At 57.3% G+C, this 21,530-nt stretch overlaps 4 protein-coding genes across 4 annotated transcripts; 1 reads left to right on the top strand and 3 right to left on the bottom strand.

Moving 5' to 3' along the window:
• Positions 1-1,453: 1,453 nt before the first annotated feature.
• MYCTH_55132 (polyketide synthase) lies at positions 1,454-9,330 on the bottom strand (the record flags this gene model as incomplete). The annotated part of the gene is made up of 5 exons (XM_003664816.1): positions 1,454-1,927; positions 1,988-2,873; positions 2,964-3,322; positions 3,788-9,100; positions 9,175-9,330. 5 exons carry the CDS (start codon positions 9,328-9,330, stop codon positions 1,454-1,456), a joined length of 7,188 nt encoding a protein of 2,395 aa, XP_003664864.1.
• A 1,314-nt stretch (positions 9,331-10,644) lies between these two features.
• MYCTH_112322 (oxidoreductase-like protein) lies at positions 10,645-12,569 on the bottom strand. The gene has a single exon (XM_003664815.1). The coding sequence runs from the start codon at positions 12,197-12,199 to the stop codon at positions 10,934-10,936; it is 1,266 nt and encodes a 421-aa protein (XP_003664863.1). The 5' UTR covers positions 12,200-12,569; the 3' UTR covers positions 10,645-10,933.
• A 2,063-nt stretch (positions 12,570-14,632) lies between these two features.
• Positions 14,633-16,189, top strand: MYCTH_2308073 (uncharacterized protein). Its single transcript, XM_003664814.1, has 2 exons — positions 14,633-14,869; positions 14,934-16,189. The coding sequence occupies exons 1-2, from the start codon at positions 14,742-14,744 to the stop codon at positions 15,832-15,834; spliced, it is 1,029 nt and encodes a 342-aa protein (XP_003664862.1). The 5' UTR covers positions 14,633-14,741; the 3' UTR covers positions 15,835-16,189.
• Positions 16,190-16,842: 653 nt separating this feature from the next.
• MYCTH_2308065 (glycosyltransferase family 4 protein) lies at positions 16,843-21,268 on the bottom strand. Its single transcript, XM_003664813.1, has 7 exons — positions 20,934-21,268; positions 19,576-20,420; positions 19,016-19,401; positions 18,673-18,953; positions 18,415-18,617; positions 17,880-18,223; positions 16,843-17,814 (listed from the first exon to the last, which is right to left on the bottom strand). Exons 2-7 carry the CDS (start codon positions 19,681-19,683, stop codon positions 17,031-17,033), a joined length of 2,106 nt encoding a protein of 701 aa, XP_003664861.1. The 5' UTR covers positions 19,684-20,420; positions 20,934-21,268; the 3' UTR covers positions 16,843-17,030.
• Between the last annotated feature and the right edge of the window lie 262 nt (positions 21,269-21,530).

Raw genomic sequence — 21,530 nt, 5'->3', positions numbered from 1 at the left:
CTGCGCAACGTGGATTACAGCGTAGTCGGTTTAGCGGAGGTACTCACTGTTTCACACTGTTTCTACTTGAACACTAGGTAGACGCGGAAGGTTAAGACCGGGGAGTTGGTGAGCTCTGTATTCAATTTCCCCACAAGTCGAGCGAGTGCCTTACTGAAGACACTGTGCTCTAGTATTTTTCCCACACATTTGTTGAGCTTCCCGATTTTCTGCTTTTCTTCCTCTTCCCCTTTCCTTAACTTCTTCCCATTGTGCCCTCCCCCCAACAAAGCGTTACTTTATATTGCTTTGGTCAAGTAACAGCTTCTCCAACCCTTAATTAACAACGGAAAGGTACAGCAGAGTCAGGTAGATACATACAGGGTGCTCCGAGAACAGAATCAACCCCCTCATCCTACTTTTGATGGTACTTCTTGAGTTCCACCGGACAGGAAGTGATTATCCAGGCACGTCGCCGTCGGCCGCCCGGCGACGTGCAGGAGCGAATCCGGGAATTGGATTGAGAGATCACGAGGTGACGTCGTGGGGCAATGAAAACGCGGGGCCCCAGAAGCACAGCATTTCGGGAAAGTCAACTGCAGGAAGAGTCGAGTCCAGACCCTGACCCCGCACCAAAGGTCCCTTTTTTCGGGTGTCTCTCTGCGGAACTTAGCCGCAGGACTTTGACTCCTCCCCCTACAAAGCAGACTCGAAGCCCAGGGAACTCTTGCACTGTGTTTACAAATATCGATGGTGGGTCGGTAGAGGCCAGTAATATCTCAGCTTCGCCAAGATGCAGCCAGCTACTGTGATAAGCAGCAGCACCAAGACCGGGAAACCCTATTAGGAATTGCCGGTGGAAGGGTCAGCCAAGCTCCAACCGCTTCCGATATCGCGTCAATTTATTGTGCCTCAGACACGTAGTTAGAAAGGTATGTACATACATCCTGCAGATGCACATTTGTACAACACGTTCATGAGAGGGGTCCGAGAGGAAGTGAGTCAGGTAATCCATCATTCCTGACTCCGAGACACCCTGCGGGAGCACAACTCATCAATGGAGTGACCCATCGAGGCATGTCACTCGGCGAAGATAATCAGTTACGGTACACCATATCAATCCGTTTTAATACCCTACAGCGGGAAACCAACCGGACGGACCGATCCGCCCATCTAATAACACTGGCGGTCCTCCGCTTGGTATTATGCACCGGTACATACATGTCCAAGTCAGTTCCCCCATGTCCATGACCAGAGTCGCAAAGAAGTCTCCTCCCGCGAATGGAATGAGAAAAAGCACGAAGAGGATCTGTGTCCAACCCGACCATCTATCCTTACAACCGACCCCGAAATGTCAAGTTCTCCGTCCAATCTTCACCACCGATACTCCGACAAAAAGCAGGAAATTTTGAATGCCCCAATCGTCAAGTCCCCAAATACCAACACCATGCCAATACCCGAAGCTGGACCATAATTAGTATATTACCTCTCCGCAACATCGCCGCCCGCATCTTCCTTCCACCTGACTATTCTCCTCCGTATTTGAGGAAACGGAAACCGCAGTAGACTCCGTAGTCTCTCGCACGCTGCCAGAAACAAAAGAGGCAGTAGTAATAGTCGTAAGAGAGCCGGGCGTCGCAACAACAACCTCGCTCCCGTTCTCCTCGACAGCCGCAGCCGCAGCCGCAGCCGCAGCGGCGCCATCGTCCGCCTCGCCGATCTGCTCGCTCCTCTCCCGGGCCGCCTTCCGACCCTCCAAGATGCCGCCGGCAATCTCCCGACACAGCTCCGCGACCGTCGCCCCGCTCAGGAGCTTCATGGCCGCCACGTCCTGGCCCAGCGCCTTCCACGCCCACGCCCGCATGCTCAGCGCCGCGAGCGAGTCCACGCCCAGGTCGACGATGCTGTGCTCCGCCGTCACGCTGCCGCTGCCCGGCGCCTCGTCCGCCTGTGCGGCGCCGGCGGCGGCGTCCGGCTCCAGCTGCAGCTGCCGGCGCAGGCGGGCGACGAAGGCCGGCTCCAGCACGTCGACGAGCTCGTCGTGGGTGGTAGCGGCGTCGAGCCGCTGCCGCAGGCTGCCCTCGTCATTCTTGTGGTGGGAGCCGGCGGCCCAGGCGGCAGAGGCCCCGGCGGCGGTGCTGGCGTTCGCGACGGTGCGCGGCGCGCCCGAGAAGACGTCATCATCGTCATCGTGGTCGTCGCGCCGCGTGTTGAGATGGCCGAAGCGCGGGTCGTGGTGCCAATGCAGGGTGGGGCTGCTGGCGGGAAAGCGTCGCAGGCCCGTGGTGATGTCGTAGACTTCCTCCTCCGCCCGCTGCCGGCCGGGCCCTGTGGGCTTGCCCGCGACGATGGCCTCGACAAACATGTGGTGGATGTCGCGCTCCGAGATGGGCGGGTAGCCCTCGCGCTCGAGACCTTGGTAGAGGCAACCCTTCTCGCGGTGCAGGAAGCCCAGGCCGTAGATGACGCCGATGTTGAGGACGGAGCCCGGGAGGCCGCGGCGCCGGCGGGAGGCCGCGAGACCGTTCATGTACATGTTGGCGGCGGCGTAGTTGCTCTGGCCCGCGTGGCCGCCGATCGCGGCAAAGGAGGAGGTCATGATGAAAAAGTCCATGTCGGCCGCGCTGAAGGCTTGGTCAAGGTTCCTGGACCCGATTGTCTTTGGCTTCATGACCCGGTGGAAGGTGTCGAGAGACATTTGCGAGAAGACGCCGTCTTCGAGGACCATGGCGCCGTTGACCACGCCACCCACCGGAGGGAGGGTCTCGGATAGCTTGGCCTTGAGTTCCAGGACTTGCTCCAGGCTGGTAACGTCGAGCGTTTCGAAGCGAACATTGATGCCCTTGGCCATCGTCTCGGTCTGCCAGTTCGGCTGCGTCTTGGGCGGATTTCGACTGCAGAGTACAATGTGGCGTGCACCTTGCTGAATGAACAGCCTACACAGGCTCTGGCCAAAGTCGCGAGTCAAGCCGACGAGGACATACGTCTTTGTCGGGCTCAGCAGGCCCGTTCCGGCCAACGGCTTGACCGTCTGCGACGCTAAACGGTCAGACTTCCAGTCGACAAGACAGAAGGGTGGGCTAGGCTCTTCGGCTCGAAGCAAGTCACTGATCGTCGTCAGGGCGGGAGCAGGAGCGGTTTCACGAGACTCTGCTTTGGCAAGAGAAAGAGCCACGGCCTTGTCCCAAAACTTTGCAGAGTATGCGTCTTTCTCATCGCTTGTGAGACGGTTGGTCCCGAGAAGGGCCTTGCAGGCTGTGTATCTGCAATTCCTTGGCATGGTCTGCATGAGCAGATGAGAAAGCTGGCTCGAGCCTGTGGACATGTCGAGCACCCAAGCTCCCTCAGGAGGATACAAAGCCTTCACATCCCGCATCGGCGAGCGGGAATGGAGGTAGATCGTTTCAGGCATGTTCGTGCACCGAGTAAGGTCGCTCGAGCAGGCACGGAGCTTCGTGCTGTCCTCTCCGAGAAACTCCTTGAGACACTGATGGAACATGGAGTCCGCCTCGACCAAAAGAATAGGAAAACCTTGTGCTGCGCTAGCAATGTTGAGAGCTGTAGTATAGCGAGCCAGATATGCAAGGAACAGCGATTGGTCGATTGCGGTTTTGTCGATCTCGATCGCACTTGTCGGTGGGACAGCAATGTTAGACGCATTCTTCTCCGACACGGCCGCGTACAGCTTCCCGGTCTCTGGGTGATGTCCGACGCAGAGGTGCAAAGACAAACGTCCGATCCTGATGGCCTGCACGGTGCTGTAGTCAACCTGAATCATCAGCTTTCCAGTCTCGGCAGCCGGGGCCACGAGCTGCTCGGCTTCGATATGGTAATACGTGCTGTGCTCTCCAGACGGCGCTGATTCCACAATGCGTACGGTTTTCTCCAGGGTGTTTACAGTCTTCTTCACGACCCTGCGGAAGGCGTTTACCCGGTTGTTACCCTCTTTCCACGGCACAACGCGCGGAACAAGCCGATGACCGTCTTCCAAGTGGATCTCGGGCTCGTTGATCCAAAGCGGCCCGCTCCCACTCGGGCGGTGAGCCAGGCTATGCTTGACGAGCCGGGCAAAGGTCTCCGTGATGGCCACCGAGGCCGTCGCAGTGTCGGCGGTGGTGAGATCGAGCATCTGCAGGATGAGTCCGGGAACCTCTGCAGCCAGGGTGCGGGTGAACCCAAACGACGCCGCGTGGTCTGGGTTGAGGAACCGAGCGTTGTGGGTGACCCAGAGGACGGTCATCTGCGGTTTGAAGAGTGCCCGGAGAGCCTCCATTCGTTTGTTCGTCATGGTGGCCAGAATGGGCTCATCTACGTCGCTGAGGATGATTACCGCCGAGAAGGATGCCGCGTACTCAACATCAACCCACTCAAGCGTCTCGGCTTGGTCAAGACCACCGCATCGGGGCGCAAGAGCGGAACAGATGGATGATGAGATGAGTGCCGTTGACTTCTTCTTTCCACCGACAACTAGCAGGCGGTCAGAGAGGAGTGAATGGCCCAAATTAGCGAAAGGGTTGAGCAGCGATATCTTCTCGGTAGAATCGGAGTGGCGGATGATGAGTGAAAACCCGGGAGGGTAGTACTGGTTCCCGTTCTTCATCGAGTACCCAAATCCGCATGAATCGAGAAGATCCGGCCAGTCCGGCGGAGAAGGAAGGACGTCTGAGCCAGTCGAAATACCGGCGTAGCGCCGAATCCTGTCCTTTAGCGGGCTTCGAGATACATTGACGAGCATCAAGAAGGCTCCGGGGCGCATCATGCGCCCGACTAGCCGAAGCGTGCTTGCGGTCTTCTGGGGATCGATGATGGAAGACGTAAGCAGCACGAGGTCATACCGTGAATTCTCTTCCGGTTCAGTGGCATTCAGATCAATCCCTTTTACCAGAATCTTCCGCCTGATAGGGTCGTTAAGCGGGATACGAGCGTCCAGGTTCCTCTCTGGCTCCAATCCGAGGCGGTACGAGGTGAAAGAATCATTCAAGCCGGTCAGCACATGCTCGGTCAAGCCCATATCAGTGTCCAGAAGTCCCAAAACACTCATCCGGGGGTATTTGTGCGAGATCTGCGTGACAACCCTGGATACATGCTGTTGGAATGCGACGAGTTGGTGCGCCTCTTCCATGATCGCAGGCAACATTCCGACCAGGACGTCCGGGAGGTTCTTGCCCAGCTCGCGAATGAAGTCAAGGGTGACGAAGTAAGGAGACGTGCGGATGAAGCTGTCCAACGTCTCCTCCGTCTCAGCTCCCCACGGCTTCGGCGGCCTGGGAGTCTTGGTCTGGCCCAGCCACAAACCCAAAGAACGATGGTGGAGGGTAGGTGTCTGGCTGGAGTAGAGGGCCGCAACCCGCTCGCAGCTCTTAACCAGGTTCGGGTTCGTCGCGGCCTGGTCAATTGGCCCTGAAGAAACAATCTCATAGTCCGGATCGGTATCGAACCTGGTGGTGAGATAGAGCTCATAGTCATCTTCGGCACTGGTCAAGCCGACGCAGCCGACAGTGAGGCCCTGGATCTGGATCTCCATGTCTCCTTTGGGGTTAAAGATCTCGATATCGGCCGTGTAGGACGCAGCGGTTTGCTCGGTGGCAGGCGTCGCGTTGGTCAGGTAAGCATCAACCACAAGCCGGTCTCGGTCGCGATCTTGGATGGTGCAAGTGGCCAAGCTGAAGCGGACGCACCCGATCTCCAACGGAAGAAAGGCGCCCCATATCGCATTGTCACCCGGGGACGAGACGGTGACGAATGCGGTCTGCAGGCAGCTATCTAGCGTAGCCGGGCTGATGCTCAACGAGGTGGTGTCTTCATCGTGGTACTTCTTCAGCGTGCCGGAAGCGAAGTTGTAGCGCCTCTCCAAAGTCTGCAGACCGCGAAAGGCGGAACTGTACACGAGTCCGGTACTGGCCATCATGTCGTAAAAGGCGTCAGGGTTGGCGTGCAACGTTTCAGCACGGCTTGCCGGCCGGGCCGGGAGAGCGTCTGAGGAGGGATTCCCGAGGGCGATGGTGAGGCTGCCGCTAAAGTTCTTCTTCATGTCCGAGCTGCCGCCCGCGATGACAGAGGTCAGCGTGAATGACGCATCGATGGCGTTTGGGAACTCGCGCTCGATGGACAAGTTGAACAGGATTTCCACACCGAACGTGTCTGGCTCAAGGATGATGCCGCTGTGAAACTCGAGATTGCGTAGTTCAACGACGGAAGCTTGTCGACCAGCCAGCGCAATGCGTGCCGCATCCAGGGTCATAACTAGATACGCCGAAGCCGGAAGCAGTGCCTGACCCTGGAAGCTGTGATGTTTGGCCCAGGGCAGTTTGTGATAACTGAGAATGTTGCGCCACCTGAGTTGGTGCTTATTGTCGTCACGGGTTCGGACGCCAAGAAGTTCGTGGGGCCTATCGACTTTGAAGTGATACTGGCGGGAGATGCGCGATTCCCTGTAGAACTTCTGGGAGTGATTCCATGGGTAGGACGGCGTGTTCACAACCCGGGAGTTCACAAGCTCTGGCTGCAGAGAACCCGAGACGAACTGGCGAATCTGAGGGCTGGACGATCCAAAGTGCGTCCACATCCAGCCGAGGAAATCCGCAAATGCCTCACGATCGTCCAACTTGCGGTGGAGCAGGGAAGAGTACGGGATGATGGATGAAGCCTTCTCGACCGTCATGACGGTCTTGACGGTCTGCATGACCGGGCTCTTCAAGGCTGGGTGCGGCCCAACCTCAATGGCACAATCGAAGGGACCATGAGTATCCAAAGCGGCAGCGACGGCCTCGTAGAAAAGCACCGGCCGCACCATGTTTTCTTTCCAGTAGTTTGCGGCCAGCTCGGCTCGTGAGGGCTGCCCCTGGCCAAGCATGCTCGACACCCAGATGGTATTGTTACCAGCCAGCGGAGTGATGCCACAACCCTTCAGGGCCTCGACGTACTTGGCTGAAGGGCCCTCCATGCGCGGGGAATGATAAGCCGTGTCCACGAAGAGAACACGGGCGAACTTTCCCTGTTTTGTCAACTCCTCACGGACCTGTCCAACAGCATCGACGTCGCCAGAGAGCGTAGTGCTGGCGGGCGCGTTGCTGGCTGCGACCCAAAGCCGGTCAAGATACTCCGGTCTCGCGCACAGCTCTTCTGCCTCCGTCCTGGATAGGCCGACCGCAACCATGCCGCCCCTGGCATTGTCGGCGCCACGGGCCATGTCAACACCCAAACCGCGGTAGTAAGCAATCAGCATGGCGTCGCCAAGAGAGATTCTACCTGCTGCGTATGCCGCGGCAATCTCGCCAGAGGAGTGGCCCAGGACGGTGTGGAAGGTGATGCCGAGAGAGCGAAGAAGCTCAGTCAGCGCGAGCTGAACGGCCGTGCAAAGAGGCTGCGAAATGGACGCCTCCGAGATCCTGGAGAAGGGCGCGTCGGCCATGATCTCGTTCTCCAGCGTCCACGAAGGGGGCTCCGGGCACGTCCGCAGGATAGCATCCAGCGACCGGATGGTGTCTGCGTAGACCTTGGACGAGAGGAAGAGTCCGCGAGACATCGTGGCCCACTGGGCACCCTGACCGGTGAAGACGCCAAGGATCTTGGGCTGCTCATCCCTGAGCCGGGCCCGAGTGCCGAGGGTGTCCGCGTTTGGGTAGTCCTTGGATTCGGCGATCAAGGTGTCGAGCTTGTTGACGAGTCCGGACAAGGAGAGACCAGAAACAGCAAGGCGGAAGGGGAAAGCTGTCTGTCGGGCATAGGTGTGCCAAGCAAGTTCTTGGATGCTGTGCGCGGGTCCCTGAATGAGATGATCACGGTATGCTTTGGCTACGGCCACCAGCGACTTCTGAGAGGGCGCCGAAAGAAGAAGCGGCAGACACACCTGGCCGTGCTCTGCGCCACGGAGTCGATCGGAGGGCGTCGGGGTCTTGAGGCCCGGGCGATAAGAAAGGGCGATAGGATCATGCACCGCGGGCACGTACTGCTCTACGATAGCATGGGCGTTGGTACCTCCAAAGCCAAACGAGTTGACGCTTCCGCGCCTGGGCTGTCCGACCGGAACGTCGGGCCAAGCGACAGCCGAAGTAGGGACGAACAGGTGGCTGTAGTACGGCTCAACGTCAGGGTTGAGCTTGTCGAGATGCAGATTCGGCGGCACCGTGCCGTGATGCATGCTCTCCACCACCTTCAAAAGGCCGGCAAGGCCGGCAGCGCCTTCAGTGTGGCCGATCACGGTTTTGACAGAGCCGACTAGAAGCTTGACGTCGGAGGCGGAACTCTTGTGCTGGCCAAAAAAAGCGTCCTCGATCGCGCGCGCCTCGTTGGGATCGCCGACGATGGTTCCAGTACCGTGGGCTTCGAAATACTGGCAGCGATCCTCGGGAGCCTCGGGATCTAGACCGGTGCGCCGGTAGGTGTCCTGGATCAGGCGTGACTGGGCTTCCCAGTTGGGCATCGTGATTCCCCGAGAGCGGCCGTCCGAGTTGACGCCGGTCTCGCGGATGATGGCCACGATGTGATCACCGTCGGCGAGGGCTTGGCTCAAGGGCTTGATGAACATGGCGGCGACACCTTCGCCGCGGGCGTACCCATCAGCGGCAGCATCCCACATGCGACAGTGGCCCGTGGGGCTGAGCATGTGAAGATTCGACTCGGCGATAAAGTTCTCGGGAGTCAGGATGAGATTGGCGCCGGCGACGCAGGCCATCTTGCACTCCCCGGAGCGCAAGCTTAGGATGGCTTGGTGAAGAGCGACCAAGCTGGAGGAGCAAGCAGTGTCAATGGTCATGGAGGGCCCCGCAAAGTTGAAAAAGTACGAGATGCGGTTGGACAGGATCGATCGCGCGTTGCCAGTGGCGTAGTACTGGCTGGTGTCGAGCTCGTCGCGCTGAGAGAGAGAGTCGAAGTCGCCTGTCATGAGCCCGGCGAAAACAGCGACCTTCTCGCCAGTGTACTGGTGAAGCGAGTAGCCGGCGGACTCGAGCGCCTCGTACACGACCTCGAGCAGCATGCGCTGCTGAGGATCAATGGCCTCGGCCTCTTTGGGAGAGATGTTGAAGAAGGCCGCGTCAAAGACCCGGTGGTCTTGGTCAATAAAATACGCCTTGGGGGAGTTGGTAGTGCCATGGTACTCTCCGTCGGGATGATAGAACGCCTGTGCTCGTCAGATATGGGTGCTCAACGAGGCGGAAGACGCAATTGAGAATGATCACAGCGCTTTCCGCCTACCTTGACGTTGAACCTTGAGGCAGGAATCTCCTGGCTCAAATCCATTGGCTTCTCGAGGAGCTGCCACAAGCGTGACGGCGTGGTGGCGCCCCCGGCGAAGCGACAAGCTGCCCCGACGATGGCGATAGGCTCCGAGATGGGAGTCTTGTATGCCATAAAGTCGTCCGCTTCCGAACTTTGCCAGCGCAAACGGAACAGAAGAGCGGTCAGAAATCGGGTCGAACAGAGAAAAAAAAAAAAAGAGGCGCTGATGAGACAGAATCGCTGAACGAACAGAAAATTGAGAGAATGCAAGTGATTGCTTAACACAGCAGATGACGACTTAAGAACAAACTCGCTTTGCATTGCGCAACTAGAAAAAGCAGATCTGGTGTTGTGATGGTTGAGGTGGATGGAGGAGGAAGAGAGGAAGAGAGGAGGGAGAAGGCGAGGAGATGGCACGCCTTTGTTGGCTCACAATCGCCCTGGCTAATTGCAGTGGCATCAAGGCGAACATGTAAACAAAAATAAAGAACAGCGAGTCTGTTCATCTTGTCTAGGACAGAGCAGACTTTTTCCCGGTGACACTGCTGATGAGTTGAGACGAAGGAAGGAGCCACACTCTGCTTGGACCAGTGGTAGAAGAATGGCAAACGCGCGAGACCTATTTGTGATATGAATATAGGAATAGGAGACTAATCTACACAGTGTCCTTTTTCTTTTCTTTTCTTCTTTTTTCTTTTCTTTTTTTTTACCTTGGCTGATATTTGTAGCAAGAGATAGATTTGGAGAGAGCCTAGAGGAGGAGCCCGATCTCAAGGGATGGTGATAGGCGGCTACTGCTGTTGTTGCTAAAGCAGTTCTGTGTAATTAATCATCTCCCAAGAACGATCAAGTCTTACCTGACGCGTTTATCACACTTCCCTGATGCGGTCACGGCCAGAAAAAAATATGAATTATACGCGTCTACCATTGGTGGTCATGTGGTAATTCAGTGACGCCTTCTCCGCGCTCAGGTCCGCGTAGCCAATGGACTCTGCACTCTCCTTACTCACTTGTGTGTCTGATCATCTCTAATTACAAGAGATGGAAGATGTGTGTGGGCTGCAAACGCTAGCCGGCTAGAACCTGGCATCTCGAGTGTTGGGCTTCTCTCCGAAACAGGACCTGTCTACCCAATATCTCAGCCGGAAATTGTGCTCCATCATTTTTGGTGTCTTCGGCGGTGGACTTGCGCTCGCTCGCCTTTTGGTCTAGCGGTTCTGCCGCAAGAAGACCAACACGGACAAAACTCGCAGAAATTGCTAATGGGTTTATAACCACTCCCCTGCCAGGACTGATTTAGTATTTAATTAATCAACAGACGCTGGCAGATGGAAACTGTTGGAGGGTAGGAGATACACTGTGGCACACGTTGCATAAATTAATCGAAAAAAGAGTCGAGCATCGCGTCATTACCTTATGTTGATTGAGAGGTATGGAAATAAGGAACGGGATAGTCCAGCTATATAATTATTGGATGAGAGGAGAGAGAACTGTATGGTTTGATATCTATTTACACCAATGAATCGCTCGCTATGTTCCCTCGAAGACGTCTAGAACAAACGGCTGAGGAAACGATATCATCAAAAACAAATCCCGTTGGCTCCAGAAACACCTAATTACTCCACATCCATCCCATGTCATGTCGCCCATAAACTAGGTAAGTAGTTACCGTCCGCCGTTCCGCCGTTTCTAGGGGATTTTGACCTGGCACCAAATCGACAACTCCACCAGCCTTTTAATCGGAGACCCCGCCGGTCCCGAACAGCTCGAGGAAGATCCTGCTCCGGTCAACCCCGAGGGAGACCAGGGCGGAGCGGACGTCGAGCATGAAGGGCTCCGGGCCGCAGACAGAGTACTCGGCCCTGGGGTCGTTCACGAACAGGTGGCTCTCCCGGTCCAGCTTGGCCAGGTCGAGGCGCATGTCGCCGAACTCGTAGTGGACGCCGACCGCGTCGTCCGGGCTGAGGTTGCGCAGGAAGACGTTGGCCGTCACGTTGTCGTGTTCGCGGCAGATCTGGCGGACGGACTCGCCGAAGGGCAGGGCGGCGCTCGAGCGGGCCGACTGGATCCACGAGACGGGGCGGCGCACGGCGCCGGGGGCGGTCAGGCTGTCGAGCATGGCCTTGACCGGGGTGGCGCCGACGCCGGCCGAGATGAGCACGGCGGGGACGCCCTCCTTGGAGGCGTCAGAGGGGTCGACGTAGAACTCGCCCTGCGGGTGCGACAGCTCGACCTCGTCGCCGACGGCGTACTTGGCGTGCAGCAGGTTCGAGATGAGGCCCGGCACGTTGGTCTCGGGCGTGCCGTCCTCCCTCTTGACGCTGATGCGGTAGTACTCGCCCGCCGGCGACGGGCCCTCGCTCAGCGAGTACTGCCGGCACTGGTGGCGGCCCTCGCCCAGCTGCGGGACGGGCACCTTCAGGCTCACGTACTGGCCCGGCAAGTACTTGGGCAGCGGGACGCGGCCGTCGACGGGGGTAAGGTAGAAGCTGGTGATGACGTTGCTCTCGGCCACCTTGCGGGCGATGCGGAACTTGCGCCACCCGACCCAGCCGTGGGCCTCGTTGGCCTTGTACATCTCGCCCTCGCGGTTGATGAAGACCTTGGCGAGGGCGCCGTAGGCGGCGATCCACGCGTCGACGATCTCCGGGGTGGCGGCGTCCCCGAGGACCTGGCCGATGGCCTGGATCAGGTACTTGCCGACAATGTCATACTGCTCGGGCGTCACCTGCAGAGAGACGTGCTTGTGGGCGATGCGCTCGACGGCATCCTTCAGCTTGGGGAGGTCGTCGATGTACGTGGCATACCCCAGCACGGCGCCGGCGAGGGCCCGCTGCTGCCGCCCGGTGGCTTGGCTGCTGATATTGAAGATGCTGTTGAGTTCGGGATTTTCCCCGAGCATGTTCTTGTAGAAGACGGTCGTGATGGTGGCGCCGTGCTCCTTGAGGACCGGCACCGTCGACTTGACGATGGCGATCTGGTTCTCGGTGAGAGCAGCCATGGTTGTTTTTGTTGTGTCCGACTTGTTATTTCAGGTGCTCGAGGTAGAGGAGTTGTTTGAGTCCTCCGTAGGTCTATGTATGTTTGTGTTCCGGGTTGTCTTGTCCGGGGTGTTCAGGCGGGAGTGCTCTGGAGGTTGGGAGCTGTGAATCCCGTGTCGAGGAGGGCCAGCCCGTCTATTTGAATGCTCGCAGATGTCTCGGCGGAACCTTGCCTTCTTGTCCGTGTCCCGCCTTCCCCTTGATTATTCCACTTTCGAAGTCTCGGTTCAGTGGGGTTACTGCGGTTGACGTGCCTGACGTGCAGTGCCGATCCGGCCACCTCGTCTCTTGGCAAACGGAGTAATGCTTCGTAGTTACTCCTCTTTTTAGACGAAATTGCCCGCGTGGTCATCCGACGCATCACCTTCCAGGACGAAGAAAAAAACCTTTTTTTGGTGGCCGAGATAGTTCCTGCCTGTCGCCATCCCCAGTCTCGCATGGCAACCCCGGCGATAGTGGGGCCACCCGGCGATAGTGGAGCCACCCTTCCGGTGCACCGTACGACCTGACAGGGTCACATATCTCCGAGGGAAAGACCTTGATCCCGCCCCGTTGCTCGAAGAAGGTTGCGAATTCTGCTGGAGTGATAGCAAATGCCAGTCTCGCAATTGGTCAGGCTGCGGTCCTCTACCGAGTCCCTTGGGTGTGGGGGTTATCAGACTCCCACAAGCTCGGGAACTCAAGGGGTGAGGCTCGAACGATCAGCTCACAATTGATAACAGAATCTGGTCCAGTCAGCTGTCATTTCCCCCGGACTGCCGTCAAGTCCGGGGTTTCAGCATCTCCGCGGCGGGAACACCCGCAGCTCGGGAAATCAAGGGTCGGGGTCAAGGCCCGAGCGATCTGCTCCTCTTCTGCGCCCGCGCGCGGGCAATGACCATCTATTGCGCAACAGCTAAATGCAATACATTCACCGCGTAAGGTCCATGATGTACACCGCGTAGTGTAGTGTATATATGAGACATGCTCTATGCCCTGTGTGATCTAGCCAGTAACAAGGGCGAATCGCGCAAGGCCAGATGATCGGTTGCTTCCCCAATTTTTAATTTTTTTTTTTTGGCGCCTTTCTGGTGGGGCTTCCCCTCGCGAGGAACAGCCGACAGTCAGGGTCAGGTTCCAGAAGCCTGTTGACCCCACTTGCCGACGTTGCGCTAACAGACCACAACGCACACTCCACTACCAAGGACATGGAAACAATGAATCCCACGAAAACCCGGTGGCAAACGCCGCCAAAGTCGCAACAATGATACTCTAGTCACCATCTCAAAAATGCTGCGGCAGTATACGAGGAAATGCCGGGAAACTTCGGCATTCGGACATCCCCCCCGGACGAGCGTGGTCCTCTCCACACGGAAGCCAGTATGTGAATGTGCACACACTCTACATACAGATACAGTAAGTGCGTACATCCTCAGACGCCATCCCAGACTAATAATGTCTCATTCTCTTCTCCTGTATCTTTCTTTCTGCCTTCTTTTCTTCTTTTTTTATCTGTTTTTATCCCTGTTTTGTTTTATGTTTTGGGGCAACCCGAACTGTAACAGTTCATGGAACTACGTCACTCATTCCATGTCTTATCCAACGGAGATGCAAGACTCTGGGGATCGCTGACCACAAGTACCTACGCAACCTACAAGGAGCAATTCACGGACCGGGTCTGCCAGAATGTATCGGCAACAATTCACTGCTGGCGAGTCTCATTCCCATAAATCACCATGGCCGTCTCGGGCGAGCATTAAACCGGCTGTAGTCAAGGAATGTTAAACTCTCAACGCCCGATGGCAGGGATAACGACGCAGTCAGTGTTTGAGACTCGCAATCCGACCACCTACATCCAGAAGAAGAAGAACCGGCAAGCCAAGGCCGGGGCTGTCTTCCGCGCGGCTGGGCCGCCTCTAGCAGCGGTTTCAGGCCACCAGGAAGCCTCCAATGATGTAAGCTTCCGTTCGGAAGTCTCCGCTCATTCTTCCCCATGATTTCACACAGTATAGAATTCCATGTGAAAGTTAAGGTCCCAGCACTTCGGGACTACGTCTGAGTTTTAGTTGTTGCACAAGGGAGGATATTTCTAGAGGACGAGGTCGGCGGTTGCGTTGGAGATCGGGACGTCCTGATGATGACCGATGCTCGTAATTTTGCGCCTCATGGATATCTGCTGAGTGCGGTGGATACAGACTTGTACATACATACATATTGTATGCCCGCTTCCCTCTTAGTGTTTTAAGCCAGTGTGATGACGATGGCCAAGTCCGTCCGAGGGGCCCTGAAGACCGTTTGGGCAGGGGTCAGACATGTGGGTTGTGAAGCCCCACTCCGGTACTCCGGTGGGGGGTGGGGTAATGCATGCCCACGCGTTTGACGCGTTAAGGAGTTTTCCGGGCCGCGTTTCCCTCATCAGCCATCCCAAGGCTCCGAGACACTCTTGAAGCGTTTTAGAGTGTCCTCAAACGCCGCTGAAATAAAGACAGAGACTTGGGGAGGAGAATCAATTCATCAAATACAATGACACTACCAGAAAAAAATGCGCCCTCGGAGGCGCCCTCTACCACGGCCCAGCCGCGACACGAAGAATACCAATACCTCGATCTCGTTCGCGAAATTCTGGACCAGGGCGAGCTGCGACGTGACCGGTACACGCCCTCCTCTAACACTCTTGTGAGAACCACCGCTGACCTGCCCCCCTTGTGTGTCTAGGACCGGCACGGGCACATACTCGATCTTCGCCCCGCGCCCGCTCAAGTTCTCTCTCAACCGATCCGGCGTTCCCATCCTCCCCTTGCTCACCACAAAACGCGTCTTCACCAAAGCCATCATCGCCGAGCTCCTCTGGTTTATCTCGGGCGACACATCGTCGCAGACGCTCTCGTCGCAGGGCGTCAAGATCTGGGACGGCAACGGGTCGCGCGAGTTCCTCGACAGCCTCGGCCTGACCGACCGCGAGGTGGGCGACCTGGGGCCGGTGTACGGCTTCCAGTGGCGGCACTTTGGCGCGCAGTACGTCGACGCCAAGACGGACTACACGGGACAGGGGGTGGACCAGCTGGCGCGCATCGTGCACACGCTGCGGACCAACCCGTTCGACCGGCGCCTGGTGCTGAGCGCGTGGAACCCGGCCGACATGCCGCGCATGGTGCTGCCGCCCTGCCACATGTTTGCCCAGTTCTACGTCTCGTACCCGCGGGGGACCCGCTCGCGGAACGGGGAGGATGAGAAGAAACAAGGCGGGCGAGGAGCGGACGAGCCCGTCAAGGGCCACCTCCACTGCCAGCTCTACCAGCGCTCGTGCGACATGGGCCTCGGCGTGCCCTTCAACATTGCCAGCTACGCGCTGTTGACGCACATGCTCGCGCACGTGTGCGACCTGGTGCCCGGCTCGCTGACGCACGTCATGGGCGACGCGCACGTGTACCTGAACCACGTCGACGCGCTGCGGACCCAGCTGGAGCGGGAGCCCCGGGACTTCCCCGAGCTGGAGATCGTCAACGACAGGCTGGATGAGAATGGAGAGAGGAGTATCGATGGGTGGAGGCCCGAGGATTTCGTCATTAAGGGGTATAATCCTCACAAGACGATCCCGATGGAGATGTCGGTCTGAAGGAGGCTATGTGGGGGTTAAGTGTGCGGGAGAGGGATTTGCGTATCCCGGGTCTTGAATGCCTACCTGTTTCTGTTGTGTTATGATGCATTTTTTGTATGTTAGACTGTTTTGCCATGATGTATCTGATAGAGGCAGGTCCTTTAGCGAGCGAGCAAGCCAAAGATCTTCTCAAGGCGCAACAGGGAGGGCGGGAAGCCTACGGTATCGATTCAGCTCCTGTGGGAGGCGAGCCACGCACACAACATTTTGATATCTCAACTGCATCTAACCCTACATCAGCTGTTCCCAAGACTTACAGCGAGTATCCTAAACATCCTTCTCGAGGTTTGGGAAAGATTGACAGTAAACTCGAACGTGCACCTCACCAAAACATTCTCCACTTGGCCACGGATGCGACTTAAGAGTGGTGTCAGACTTGGAACTAAGCCGGACGTAATGTAGCTTAACTGTCCTAAAAAAGCCGTGATCGATGGAGCTGCGACTAAGTGATGAGATATAGCATGGTTTAAGCGTTTTTATAGACGGGACCCTCGGACCCTGTAATGTGTTAAGTATCACCAGGATTGGAAATCCAGATATCAGGGGCTCGAAACAAGCAGCGTCTGATTCCAGGAGTATCGTACATACTCAGCATCGGCGATTGCCCCTCTGATGTCAATCCAATCGTCCTTTGCTACTGCTTTGATACCGTGCATGACATGGCCTTCCATCGGTAGGGTTGTAGACCTCTCCACCTCGGCTGTTGTGGATTGTTTTCTTACGCATTGCTTCCAGCGCCCTGGAAACCTTGCAAAACCGTCCCCGTGACGACGAGCCATATCTCAGGGACAATTCTGCTTTAAACGGCCACGGCGCACGTCAAGGTTCGATATGAGCCATAGATGCTGAGATTACCATCATTCCATATATGATGGGCTGTTGAAGCAACGCTGATCTATGAGCTCCTTATTTCTCACCTGTCTACCCAGAGACTCTCTCTTTACTGTTCTCAATGCTGAAACAAAAAGGGCATTGCTCCTCTCAACCGCCACTCCTCTCACCACGTCCTTTTCTAAGCCACCCGGATGTCCAACCTTCTATGTAGACAGTGTAGAAATACCATCGCAAAGAGACTCGTCACGAGTTACTCCTGATAGCATCCTTCCAGCTTTGCCTCACCATTAGGTCTTCGTCCCGGGTCTAATGTTGGATTCCTAAGCACCTTCAGGCTTCGGGTGAACGGGCACATCCTTGGTCTGCGTAAAGTGCCTGGGCAGCCGGTTCTCGCCCTCGGCATACGGGAACCCGGCCTCCTCGCGCGCCATGTCGTTGACCCAGCGCTCGTTGCCCATGAGGCCGCCCTTGCCGTGCTTCTCGACGCCGACCTCGCTCCATTTGGAGGCAAGATAGAACCAGCTGAGAGCGTTGCCGACGGTTCCTACCTCGTCCGAAACGCCTGTGCGCGCTGCATGGCTCATCTTCTTCCATAGCTCATCGTCCGTGAACAACTCCACCAGGTGGGTAGCCACTGCCTTCCAATCGCCAGGCGCGACCAGGAAGCCATTGACCTTGTCCTTGACCTGCAAAGGGATGCCTCCCGTGTTGGTGACGATGACGGGACGGCCGGCATGCAGGGCCTCCGAGACCTTCACCTCGAACCCTTCGCGGGTGGAGAGCTGAAGGACCACGTGGGCATTAGCTAGGAGGGTGTTGATTAGCTGATCGTTGGGTTCGAGACGCATGACGCTGACGTCGCTGAGCAAGTCAGGGTAGTACGTCTCGAGCTGGCTCATGGTCTGGTCGTAGATAATGCTGGCGTCGGGATCGTCGACCGACCCATTGCCGCAGACCACAAGCTGGGGGACATCGGTGATGCCGGCCTTCTCTAAGCGCCGCCGGAACTCGGCGTACGAGTCAATCACGGTGGGGATTCCCTTGGAGGGATCAAACCGGGCAATCTGGATGATGTACTTGCGAGCGGGATAATTGAGCTCGGTCCTGCGAAGTCGTCAGCAAAGCGCCAAGACCCACTTGGCTTAAGTAAGCAGCATAAGGTGGCATACATGCGCTGAGAATGGCAAGCGATATTGTAAATGTGGCCGTAGTAACCCGAAGCCCACGAGCTGAGAGGCTTGTTCAGACCATCCAGCCAATCGGTGGTGGCGGGCAAGTAGACCACCTTTTCGCGGGGCACCGTGTGGGGGACGAATTGAGGGATTGGATGGCTGATGAACATGTCGCAACCCTGAATGTTGCTCCAGAGGAAGTCCCAAATGTCAGCCTGGGGCGTGCCAGGCTTGGCGACGAGGTCGCTCCGAATCTGAATGTGGGATCGATACAGAACCGGCCGGTCCGGTGTCACCTTCTTGATCAGTGGGATGAGACCTGGCATTTGCGGGTCATCAATCTGCGTCCGTTAGCATGCACTGTCATGAAAGAACAGCTGCTCCCCCCACGGTCCCGCGACGTGGCTGTGGTCATGTGCCACCAGGTACTGCATCGTACCCAGGGGCATGCGTAAGGGAGGGTGGGAGCGTCGGTGTCGGTGAGGGGAACCCTTGCGGCGCCGTGCAGGTAACACAAGGCAAGAGCACTCACAATCACAACGTCAGCACCGCCATCGGCGGGCGAGCACAGCGGGCCACCCTCGGAAAACCAGTAGCGCCCTGCGTTCTCGGCGATCCAATCGGTAACGGCCTGCTTCTCCTCGGCCGAGATGCGCTGATCCGGGTGGCTGACACCCTGGAGAATGTTGTGAATGTTCTTGGTGATGCGAAACACACCAGGTCGCGGCTTGGGAACTACGCGGTGTTACTCTGAGTGACCTCGCCGCGGATAATCACCAGGCGTACTCACCATACCAAGTCAGGTCGACGCCCATGAGACGCGCAAACCGCACCAATGCGTGACGCATGAGCGCGACACCACCACCCTGCGGCGTCGCGCTGAAGAAAGCAATCTTCGTCTTGTTGCCCCTGAGCTTCTTGGCAAAGGTCAACATGGTCTCCCATGTAGCATGCCCGCAGGTGTCCTTGTGGTTTTGAACCGTGGTCAGGTGGGCGCGGAAGCCAGCGTCGGTTTGGACTACACCCCGCCAGCCAACCTGGAGGAGGGGGACGAGCGACGGGCCAAAGTTCCTATAACCCGTGTCAGGGGGATTTGTATTGTCTCGGCTGGCCGCTTCTCGCATGCAACTCACATAATACACTTCCTCGCCATGGAATCGGCCTGTTCATCGACGCGCTTGACATCCCAGAACGACTTCTCTTTGTGCTCGTCATCGGGGCGCAAGACGATCGGCACAATGTCCAGCTCGAGCCAGAGTCGAGAGCACAACGTCGGGCTCATGTACTTGAGCGTCGTCGGGAGACCGGCACCGACGAACTTTGAGAAGTTCTCGTGCTCGTATTTTTCAACTTCGGAGATGACATAGTCGGCAATGAGATCGGCACCCATTTTCATGGCATCATCCAGGATGATGTGCTTGACCGAGAAGTCCACCAAGTAAACGGTGTCGTGGATCGCCAGGGCTACCACCGCAGTGTGGTCATCGGCAAAGACGGCCGAGATACCCAGGTAGAGCGTCTTGAAGAAGGACGAAGTCAGCACATGCTACTGAACTGTATGCACCCTGATTCCGGGGAGAGGAAGGGACCACCCGTCCGCGGCAACTCCATCTCGTTCGGAACTTAAAAAGGCATTTGGCGACCCTCACCGAAAGCAAGAAGGGCATAGAGGAGATGGCAGGAATCAACGTACCGTGAGCGAAGGGCCGAATTGACCTTGCTGTTCGACCAGAGTGCTCATCTGGCGCTTACGGTGCACCGAGGTGCCCGTGGAGAACTTGCGAGCCTTCTCAAATGCCATGATTGCTTGGGCGAGGGGCCGAATACCCTTCAGATGGAGATGGAATCGGTGTTCAGTCGGCGTAGCGTTGCCGCTTGATGTTGGTGATGGTTCGCCGCTGGCAAGAGATCGGATGGGATCGTGATCAACAAGTCGCGGGCGGGGAGTACTTGAGCGACTGGATGAAGATTCGCTTATACTTTTCGCTCCTGGAGCTAGCGGTGCCTGAGCTCGAGTCAGGCTGCGTGTAGTCGACGAGGGAGTGTTGGGACTTGAGGGTAAGAGTGGGTCGGCAGAAGTGGGGGGAGATATTGAAATGGAAACATCCGATGGGGAGGGGTGCTTCTCGGAGTGCTGGCGGGGCTGGGAAGGGATGGGAGCATTGTTGGCGTGGTGGAAAAGACCCCTAATCTGGCTTTGGCTTTGGTTGTGATCCTGGTGGCGGGGTTCCGAGACGACTTCGGGGTGGGTGGTCGGCGTGCTAAGATGGTGGCGCTGGTCTGACTTGGCAGTAGCTTCTCGCGGGGAGCCGCGTGCTTCCAGTCGGTGAAGCAGGTCGCCGCCCTGCTGCGGATGCAGCATGTGCGGGTCTGAATGCGGAATTGGGTGCGAGTGCGAGTGCGCTTGCCGCTGGGACTCGCTCGCTAGCGCGTTGCTCTCGACTCTGGGCCGCTCCTGCCCAGCGACTTCCTCAACGCCCTCCTCCGTTGATCTGTCGCTCATGATTTCACTCACTTTTCCGTAATTTCCGTGTCTAACTACACAACAAAATCTGTTAATCTCTCGATCCGGTAACTGGGGGGCCCCCGCGTCAGCCAACCGAAGGAGTCGCGGATTTGCCCCTGTGCCGTGGCACAGCGAGATGTCGGACGTGGCCGCCCCGGCACTGTGCAATTACGCCTTCATCTCCCAACTGCAGTCCCCCGTCGAGCGTCGTCCGCTACCGGTCAGAGACCGACCATATGATGAGGGATTGGGGGGGTTGCTGTGCTGTAAGACACACCCCATGCCATCCGCAACCCGACGGCGAGCCCGACGGGTAATTTCAGTGAGACGGCCAGGCCTGGACATCGTGGCCTCCCCTTGCTGCCCTGCCCCTTCTTGCATAGAGGTGCGGGCAGCAAAGTCGGTGAACGGCCAGTCGTTGAACCAGGTCGCGCTAGCTGCAGTCTGAACTCATTTCCACGAAAGGTCTTGGGCAGCTGTCTGATAGAGGGGGGAGGGGCCAGCTGACAGGGGCTCTTGAAGCCCCGAGGAGGAACATGACTTACATGGACTCCCCTCTCCCTTCTAGGTCACTCAAGTGTTCACTGAGCACACGGGCGGCGGTGAAGACGCTCCAATACAAATGGAGATGTGATGACCGGTCGGGTGCTTCCCGATTCGTTCCACAGCAGAGTTCCGGAATCTGGGCCAAATCGTGGCCGTGGGCGATTTCGGCTCGGGGGTTCTTTGGGTAATGGCATCTACTTGATGCTTCCAGATATGGACGATGTCACACAGGAGAGACGGGTTTGTTGTTGATCTCCTACTTATACAGCTGGGTTTCCAACGATGGCCAGTGTCCTCTTAATAAGAACCGGCAAACTGCTGTTATATTATGGCTCGAGTCCGCTGTTGAGCGCCATGGTGATGTCAATGTCAAAGATGATCAACCCAGCCCTGGCGGGACTCGTGCGTCTGGAAGTGGGGTGAGTGGCAAGGATGGGCTCAGCTTCCAGGACAGGGGATGTGGGGTGTTCGACACGGACAGCGGGGTGCTAACTTGACGCCCGGGCACTGCGGAAGCTCTGGAATCTGGGGAAGTCGAGAGAGAAGAAGCCCCTTCCTTCCATTCAAGGTCCATTTCTGTCTTCTTCGGCCTGATT

The sequence above is a fragment of the Thermothelomyces thermophilus genome, chromosome 5, assembly GCF_000226095.1.
Source record: "Thermothelomyces thermophilus ATCC 42464 chromosome 5, complete sequence".
Classification (NCBI taxonomy): domain Eukaryota; kingdom Fungi; phylum Ascomycota; class Sordariomycetes; order Sordariales; family Chaetomiaceae; genus Thermothelomyces; species Thermothelomyces thermophilus.
This window is presented reverse-complemented; position numbering and strand designations above follow the sequence as displayed.